The 9,615-nt window shown below is 40.7% G+C and overlaps 1 protein-coding gene across 1 annotated transcript in view; it reads right to left on the bottom strand.

The window, feature by feature from the left end:
* Window positions 1–501: 501 nt before the first annotated feature.
* The window catches only part of CNIH4 (cornichon family AMPA receptor auxiliary protein 4), a 486,096-nt gene continuing 476,982 nt past the window's right edge, over window positions 502–9,615 (bottom strand). The window contains exon 10 of the mRNA XM_044058771.1: window positions 502–707. Within this exon, the coding sequence (XP_043914706.1) occupies window positions 680–707 (28 nt within the window). The 3' untranslated portion in view covers window positions 502–679. The remainder of the gene's footprint in view (window positions 708–9,615) is intronic.

The following is a 9,615-nucleotide window of genomic DNA, read 5'->3' as shown; positions in this document are numbered from 1 at the left end:
AGCTCCCATGTACCCAGAATGATTGGACCGACTGGGTGCTGCTGTTGGTGTCATTGTACAAGGTCTGGGGAAAAAAAAAATTCAACTGAATGATGACATCAGTGAGTGTTGCAATATAGTTGTGTGTGTGTACATATATAGGGATAATGTCATTTAGATGTATGAGGCTTTTCCTGAATAAATCTCAAAATCAGCTGCTGAGACAAAACTGTTTAACCTTTGTTGTTTTTATATAGGTTCATATGCAAGTATTAGGCCAGCTGCCCTTCAGGACATTTTAAGCCTAACTAGTTTCCTTTCAAAGGTGACCAAACAAATATTGTGCTTTGTATTTATAAGATAAACACTTTATTATGCTAACCCCAAATCTCCAACAAAAAAAATGTTTGTCCATGACTTTCCTACAGAGTTGGTTTTACAAGGTATGGAACTAAGTTGTCAATATTAATAAACAGAAGCTTCAGACATGCATCCAAAATACATGATGATGAACAACAAAAATAATTTTAAGTATTTTATTTTTTTAAAAATACAGATCCAGTCTTGTTTTACATCAAAAAATATACTTAAAAAATGGCACTGTCATCCTCTTCTCTTTCCCGCATGGCAACAACTGGCACTCTGTAGAATGCTGGAGTGCATCTTCACCTTTTGAAATGTTCAGTAAATCCAGAGTATTTTAATCATTTATCAATGCCAGAATCATACTGTAGAGAAACAGAACATCAAAAATAAGCTGAGGGAATAATGGAAAAAATGTGAGCCACACAAATCTACAACAAATAGAAAATAATCTAGTAAGCCAGAATTAACTTAGTACAGTTAACAACATTGACATTTTGCACTGTATAAATATTCTCTAGCCATCTAAACTGAGATATAGGATAAATGCACTTATCAAAAACAAACTGTAAGCATTAACAAGATTTTAATATATGATCAGATCTAGGCACAGTTGGAACCAAAGTGGGTTGCGGAAGGCATGATCTCAATTCTAGGACAGAGAGACTGACAATCCCATTTAGTTCACATTCTTTTAGCTGACCAATAACCAAAAGTGAAGCTGTACTGGTTATAGAAGACCACGGTTGAGGGTTTTACAATGATTTCTATATACAGATGGACTTGGAAACTATTAGAAGTACTGTTTTGGTTAAGAAATCACAGCCTTTACATCACATTAATACAAAGTGAAATCTTAATGTAACTTGTATATCTTTAAGGAAATTTCATTAGGAAGCCTATGAGAGTTAGTATTCTAGTACCAGGATCCCATGGAAACTTTTCTATACAAGTTTATTATCTGCCTAGTCGAAATCATGTACCTTACAGCAGACTCCCTTCTTCACTTCAGTCCTTTCTGAGAGAGACCTCATTGCTAGCCATCTTAGTTCAAGCTAAACAAAAACATGCCTAGCTCTATTCAGCTATGTGCCACACACAGGGATGAATTTGTCCTAAACACTTGGTGGTGGTGGTGGGGGCTGTACAATGCAGAGACAAATGAAAGGGAGGACAGCCAGTCTAAGGGAGGCATGTACACATGCTCAAGGGCACATGTATAGTGTGGATTGTTCCTAGACAATACTAGGGAGGACAGCCTGCAGTGCTTTACAACACAGGGCAGGGCTGCTTCCTGGGATACACCCTGAAGGAAGTCGGGATAGCCCAGCACAGTCAACCCAATCAATGACCACCTTACGGGTAGTTTACAAAAGCATGCTCAGCGGGAGGTGGGGCAAAACAGAAAAACATGTCAAACCAACCCTTGATGGATCAACTCTCAACTTGGTGAAGGGGAAGGGATGCAAATGGTCCAAATTATCAAGACAGGGATGGAGGATTGCTGGCAAGCAAAGAGGGCAGATTGAGACAAAAAAGATTTAAATAGTTTTACTGTACCTGGTGACTGTTTTTATTATGCTCTGGACACTGCCTGTACAAACAAATTTGCTTCTAAACTTACTATCTGTTCTGTTGTACATATGAATGTAACCTGTAAATAGCTCTGACAATCTGCATTTAATATGCTGTGTGCATTCAGTTGTACAAACTGATCATCTCCTCTAACCTTGTGATGCAACACTGTGTTTATTCTCATAATGGACTATGTATTTGCTATATTTGTTGGTGTGTTAATCTACTGTATATGACTGTGGAGCTTTTCTCCCCGGGCTTCTGCTGAAAAAGGGCATTATAGCCCAGCTGGACTGTCCTGGTCAACAAATGTCAAAAAATATACAGAAATGCAACCAGACTCGAAATTAAGACCTTCAAAAGGATGCAGCAAAAGATGAATTCCATTTTTTAGTAATTGCTTTTTTGGCAGCACCAGAATTAAACTTAACAATGCCTTACTATGTCTAGGCAATTCAGATCCTGTATCCCAGCTAAATAAATAAATAAAAAATGTAGTTAGTTACACTCATTTGTTTTCCCAATATTCCTAACAGAGTATTCGGTAGGAAATAAGTCTGCCAACTCATTAAACTCTCAAAACATACACTCCCAGTTACCTCTTTCCTCCCCCAGTGAACCCTGTGGTCACTGGGGATTCCTAAGTTTCCCCCTAAGCACAGCAGTTATCTTATTTTGATAGTTTGTTACATTTGTCAAACCAGCACAAGCCAATACAGCATAGGTGGGCAATAAACCTTAGATTGAAAACTTCTAAGAACTGGCACCACTTCTTTAAAATTCAAAGACATCACTGGTTGCAAAACACTGATTTGTCAAGGAGCAGGCTTCATAATTTTAACCACAACAGCTGCTGCTGGCTGTGGGAAAATGAGGTAAAAACAGTATTGTTCATCTTCTGATTATGCACTTTATCCAAAACATGGTTGTGATATGACCCTTTTAGGATAAAACCAATAATCAGTGAAGAAACAAGAGTGAGGAAGGCATTAAGAGATTGGCAGCCCAGATTGACCTATCTCAGTTCTTCAGTATTTTAAAAGGAGCAGATGATCCCAAATTTCAGGGATGTTTTTGTCTTTCAGGGAGTTTTATAAATACTGTAAAGGCACCAGATACTATAACTCTCAATTTCTTTGCTCAAGAATTGTGGGCAAGGCCAAAAAATAATGGCAGAATAACTGTTCAAAATTAGGAACACTTTTAAATTAGGAACACTTTTTTTATTACTCTAATTCACTTAAAAGTTAATATAACATATTTTGCATCAACGTTTATTTTTTTGGACAAAGTATGAAACTGTGATGTCTGACACTACTGACCGTCTGTAATCCTGAATGACTTATTGCAATGTGAATTTTTTTTTTTTTTACAAGGTACAGGGCAAAGTCTGGGGCATTTTGTGATATCAGGGACAGTGACAGGTATGAAGTGCTCCTAACAAAACCAAAACAATCACTGATCTGGTGTGGCAGTACTAGTGTTCTGCTATTTGCTGAAAGCACTGTAAAACTAGTATTGCTATGGCTTATGCTTGCGTGTGTATGTATGCGTGATGGAGAAGGGGGAGATGTTGAAGTATAAGTGTGGCAAGCTGGTTATAATCTCTTCCGCAAACATCAATGGCACTGCCATTATGGTTGTGTGACAGGGGTGTGTGTGGTTGCAGTGTATTTAAGAGCAACAACTTGCCCATAATTTCTTTCCCTTACCATCATAAACATAGACCTTATACACGACAGGTGGCTGTCTTTATTGGTTTGGCAGAAACAGGATGTGTACAAAAGCAACTGCTCATTGTCACACTGGCACAGTGAGTTTCATTGCATTTCACAGTACTTCTTTCTGTCTGAATCCTTGGCTGTGGCTCTTTCTATGTAGAGTGCGTATGTGTGCGTGTGTGTGTGTGAGAGAGATGCATAACTCTTCTGGGAAGCAGTAAAAGTGTAGTTAACAAGCAAAATATCTTTCAAAAATAAGGCAAGAAATACATTGCAGTACATTCAGACCCTTAGAGCTTCTAGGATGACAGGTGGTCCCCACATCCCAGACTGTATAAATGGATTTTGACACAGACTTAAGTGGGGGCCCCAATCCTCAACAGCACCCACTCTAAAACTAGCCCTGCTCAGAGGTTTGTAAAGAAGGTTTCTGCAGCTTCTGTGGGGTACTTGGGATGGTGTGGTCATTACTTGTTTAATTTTCCTCACGGTCAACCTCAGAGGTGTGCAGTGGAGGTCATTATAGCTTGTGCTGGGGCTGGGGACAGTGTGGTTATTGTTTCTTTTACTTTTCCTCACAGACTATACTGGTAGTCAAAAAGAAGCAGTGTAATGGCTGGGAGCAACAAATTGGAATACATTACTGTGATCTGTTTTTCACTTTCCCCACAATCACACATTGAGCATGTATGCAGATGACTGCCATTGGGGGCGATTAGGAGTGAGGAGGCATGCTATGTATATGTCTAAGAGGAGCCACTTGAAATACATGGCTTTGGCCAATTGAACATCTGCTTTCATTCCAATCTAACACCAGAGGGATATACGCACACAGTGACTTTTATTTTGGGGGGGGGGGGGGGGCAGGCAGTATTCCCAGATAAAATGTATGCACTCTTTGTCAAAACTATATTTGTAACATGTTTTAATGTTTCTGTGTACATTGGAGCTCATCTCCCCGGGCCTCCACTAAAAATGGACCTGCATCCAGTCGGACTATCCCGGTCAACAAATGTAAAATAAATAAATAAATAAATAAAAAATAAAGTACCCTATTTTGTCAGCTTTGAACATTAAGCTTTGGGAACAACTTGCATCTTCTTTTGAAAGGAAAAAAAGACTGAAATTCTTTTCTTACTTATGATTTCTGTTCTGGCTGAAAAGGTCTAAAATGTACCTCAGAGCACCTATAACCTTATGGCTTCTGGCGGAATGTTGGCAGTTATTACTGTGCTCTCTTGGCTAGGTAATGTGGAAAGGATGCTAGGAAAAGTAAAGCTGAACAGCAAAACAAGATTTCTTTCTTTAATCATGTTTTTTTAAGCCATCATTGAATGAAAATGTTGAAAAAAAAATCACTTCACAGCATATAGAAAGCCATGGCTTCTTGAAAAAGATGAAAATTAAGGCAAAATGTTTAAAAAGGAAAAAAAGTAATGTGTGGGGTCTTGGATGGAGTGGGGAAATAGAGGAAATACTAGAGGATGAACAATAGGCACTGGGGAGGTGCCATAGATCCCTTTGCTTATGGCACCTTTTCACCTTTTCATCTACTGCCAGCCTGTATTTTGGGTTGTAACAAATCATGATTGCAACAAAATGACAGTGGTCACTGTGGATGTCCCTCTGTGAGATGAGCCAATACAGTGTGGTAGACAGGCCTGTCATAACGTAAAAGCACTGTAGTTGCAGTTCAGTCTGTGCACACTACTTCCAAAATTTTGCAGTATGAACTAAAGAGTTGCTTAAGAGATGGGGCAGTGACAGGGTGATACTTAAGACTGAAAGAGTCCAGGCAACCCCAACTTGACACTTGCTAGAGCTCCCAAAATGCCATTTCTGGTTCTGCTCATTGACTATGTTGGAAAAATACTACACAACATACAAATGGATACAAGCTTTTTGCCATATCTGAGAATGCCTCCCTACTGCATATGTAAAGAGTAAGTTTAAAACAATACGTACAGCCAGACATGAAGGCTGAGAGGATACGGAGATCTAGATTAACAAAGCACACAGAAATGTTGGCACATGCCGACAACTAATATATTAATAACAGTTACCAAGAGCTACTATTTATTGCCTCTTCGCCTGTTAAATATTTCCCTTCCTAAACTTACAAAAGATCAGATTAGACTGCACTAAGTTACACACTTCCAATATATGTGTAAATATACTACCAGTGTAATGAAAAACGTGGTTTTCTTTTTGACCAATTCCAATTATGACGTCACAAACAGCCCAGGTTTACAAAAGGTCTTAAATCATCCCATCCTTCTGAGGAGGAAAATTATCTGGAAATTGTCAGATAAAGCAAATGTAGAAATAACATTTATTTTAATGCCATACAGTTATTTGGAATTAGATATGGGAGCTCTGGCAGGCTACTCATGACATGAATTGAATTAGTGAGAAATAAACTGCTCTGTGCAAAAACATTGCAAGTCAAATGTTTGCCAAAATCTCTAATCTAATGGATGTTCTCCTGGATTATACATTCACGGGTGTGGTCAGTCATACTTAAATTAGTGCATTACTCTGGGTAGCCTTCAGAAAGGGTATGCTTTACAATATCCAAAAGGTGTCTACAGCACTGATCTGTGCAGAGACTGTGCACAGGTATGCTTACTCATTTGAAAAATCACTTTCTACTGCTGTCAAGGGAAACAGCTGGAAATGGCATGTATATCTTTGTGTCTGGGCAGAATCTGGACAGATGTGTACATATTTTGAAAGTGAGCCGGTGACAACAATGAAAGAACGTGAGTAATTCAAGTAAATTTGTGGAGATCCCTTTTATACTTTAAAATATCTTAGTGTAATTTTTTTAAATTCTTGCAGTTTTGTTACAATCATCTAAAATTTAGCAATCTATGTCTGTCAAAACCATGCAAAGCTTACCAAGCCCCAACTTGTGGTTCCTACTTGTAGCAAAAGAAATGTGCATTTTAGTTAACAATTCATGAAGAGTGTTCTCCACCTATCTTTAAACATCACTTGCAGGTATGAGCACCCAAGGCCTACCAATAATTTCCACGGATTCTTCTCTCTTTTTTCCTAGCAATTCCTGGTAGAGGCCTTCTAGGAAGCCAAAATAATGTCACGGGACTGGAGAAGCAAGCCTGGACTGTCTTATTATCACTGGAAGTGGAGAAACCTTGCGGTCAAGTTGAGGGTTTGGAGATTGGGAAGCTGGTTTTCTGATGGGTGAGATGGGAGAGCCTGAGTGGGTTCCAGTATTCATGAAGGATATCTGGGGTGAGACCACAGGAAGGGGAACCATACTTGTCGAGGCTAGAAAGGGGCAATGAGGATTAATGAGCTGTTCAACCTGCTGGCTTTCTGTACAAATTTTGGGATCAACAGGAGAGAAGGGTAAGCATAAAGTAGACCTGGGCGCTAACCTTGAACCACAGCATCCTTCGATGACTCCCCCTGTGTGTGTGTGTGTGTGGGGGGGTCAGAGCAAAGTACTTGCTGCATTTAGGTCACAGCAAGGCTGGCCCCAAGGGCTGAAAATCCTGTTCTCCGACTGACAGACCACTTGTGAGGACTCAGAATGGACATGCTGAGTCTGTCTGCTAGCGTGTTGGTTTTCCCCAGAATGTGTGTTGCAAATAGAAAGTGGTCTAAAGAAATTGCCCACTCCCAGACTCTCATAGCCTCTCTGAACAAAGGGTAGAATCGGGTTCCTTCTTGTTTGTTGATGTACCAGACTACCGACATGTTCTCCGTGTGGATGGCAATAGTCCCCAGAGGAAAAATGTCCTAGGCTTGCAACGTTAAAAGGACTGCACTCATCTCGAAGACTGACATGCAGCTTGGTCTCATAAGGGGCACATGTACCTTGGACCATCTTTCCCTTGTAACCCACCCCAATTAGGAAGCGTCCGTGGTCATTGTGGCTATGAGGGGGGAGAGAACGGTCTACCCAGAGACAGGTCATCTGACTGCATTCATCACTGGATATAATGTTTGCAAACTGAAGTCAGTTTGATGGGCACAGGCAGAGCTTAGTAAAGAATGGACCACTGAACCCCGAAGGTCCATTGTAGAATTTGCATAACAAATCTTGCTAATCTTGCTAAGCAGCCGACATTGATCCTAGGGCTGACAGCACTAACTCTACCGGAGGAGACGGAGGATATAGTAAGTCCTGTACTTGATGTCTCAAAGATATTATGAGTTGTAGAGGTAGTGAAGCTACTTGGGTTGTAGTGTTCAGTTGCGTTCCAATGAATTCTAGATAGTACAGTTGTGTACACATACCATAAATGTAGATGTTCGAGTGTCTTCACTGTTGCAGTCATGACTGTAGGGTTCTCCCCTGCCGGCAGGCAGTCCTCGGTCGGCCAGAATCACAAAGTCTGGGTCCGGCGTCGGCTGTTCAGCCATGCTCCCTGACGTCAGAGTGCCAGGAGTACAAAGCTGACAGCCGACGCCATGTTCTCCAGTTTTTCTTGCCCCAGATGTCAGAAGTTCCAAAATGAGTAAGGACCCATACCCTTTGCAAATACACCTCAGAAGAAGGGTGAAAAAAGGAACTACACAAAAGAACAAATAAGAGGGGACAGGAGGGAGGGAAACACAGACTGCAACAGTGAAGACACTCGAACATCTACATTTATGGTAAGTGTACACAAAGTACAGTTTTGTACCTACCATAAATGTAGATGTTCGAAGATCCACATTGCTGCAGTCCTTACACTTGGGTAGTCCGCTGTTCTCGGTCGGCCCGAATATCAAAGTATAAGGCTGACGTCGGTCAAGGCGCATTTGACTGACATCAGGACGTCAGGGTACAAATGCGCATGACCGACGTCATATCCTCAGTCTTTTCTTGCCCCAGATGTCAGAAGACCCTAAAAATAAAGGTCAAAACCAAAAGACAGCAAACAAACAACCAACCATCCTAGCACTAAAAATATGTACAATATATACAATAGACACCCTATTGACAACCCAACCCACACAACCGCCTCTAACTACAGAGGGGAAGGAGGGAGGGTAAATTGGACTGCAGCAATGTGGATCTTCGAACATCTACATTTATGGTAGGTACAAAACTGTACTATGTTCTTCATCTCACATTGCTGCAGTCCTTACACTTGGGTAGAATCCCAAAGCAGAGGTAAGGGAGGATGGCCAAACTATAAGGAAGCAGGAGCTGCCAAAATGCCCTGCAAAACAGCAGTGGCAAAACCAGCCCTGGATTTAGAGTAAAGTGGTAGGTGATAATGCCTAGAGAAAGTATGCACTGAACTCCAAGTAGCTGCCTCCAAAATATCCTTAGTTGCCACTCCCCTCAAAAGCTGTCAAGTGGCAGTAGCCCTAGTGGAATGAGGCCTAATCCCAGCTGGAATCTCCTTACCATGATGGGAATAACAGAAAGCAATACAAAACCCAATCCACTTAGAAATAGTTTGTTTTGACACAGGCTTGCCCTGAGAACTCAAAGCAAAAGAAACAAATAACTGCTGAGACTGCCTGAACCCTTTAGTTCTGTCCAAATAATATCGCAACTGCCTGTGTACATCTAAAGTGTGCAAAATCTTTTCCCCTTTATTTTGGGGATTTGCATAAAAAGTAGGCAAATGAATAGTTTGGTTTAAAGCCACACTAGAAACCACTTTAGGCATAAAGGAAGGATTAGTACGTAAAGATACCCTATCCTTATGGAAAATTAAGAAAGGCTCAACCGCCATAAGGGCCTGCAACTCAGAAACCCTTCTTGCAGAGGTAATAGCCAACAAAAAAGCAGTCTTCCATGATAAAAACCTTAGTTCAGTAGTAGCTGCAGGCTCAAAAGTTTGTAGAGTGAGTTTCTCCAACACAAAATTGAGATCCCAAGCAGGAGTAGGAGCTCTTCGTGGGGGTCTTATATTCTTTGCCCCTCTAAGAAATTGCTTGAACAAAGGATGAGAAAACAATGGTGGGTCACAGTCATAGTGAGCCGAAATTGCTGCAGCATGAACCT

The sequence above is a fragment of the Protopterus annectens genome, chromosome 1.part2 (genome assembly GCF_019279795.1).
Source record: "Protopterus annectens isolate FY-2018-M chromosome 1.part2, PAN1.0, whole genome shotgun sequence".
NCBI lineage: Eukaryota > Metazoa > Chordata > Ceratodontiformes > Protopteridae > Protopterus > Protopterus annectens.
The sequence above is the reverse complement of the archived record's forward strand: the minus strand, read 5'-3'. Positions and strand labels throughout refer to the sequence as shown.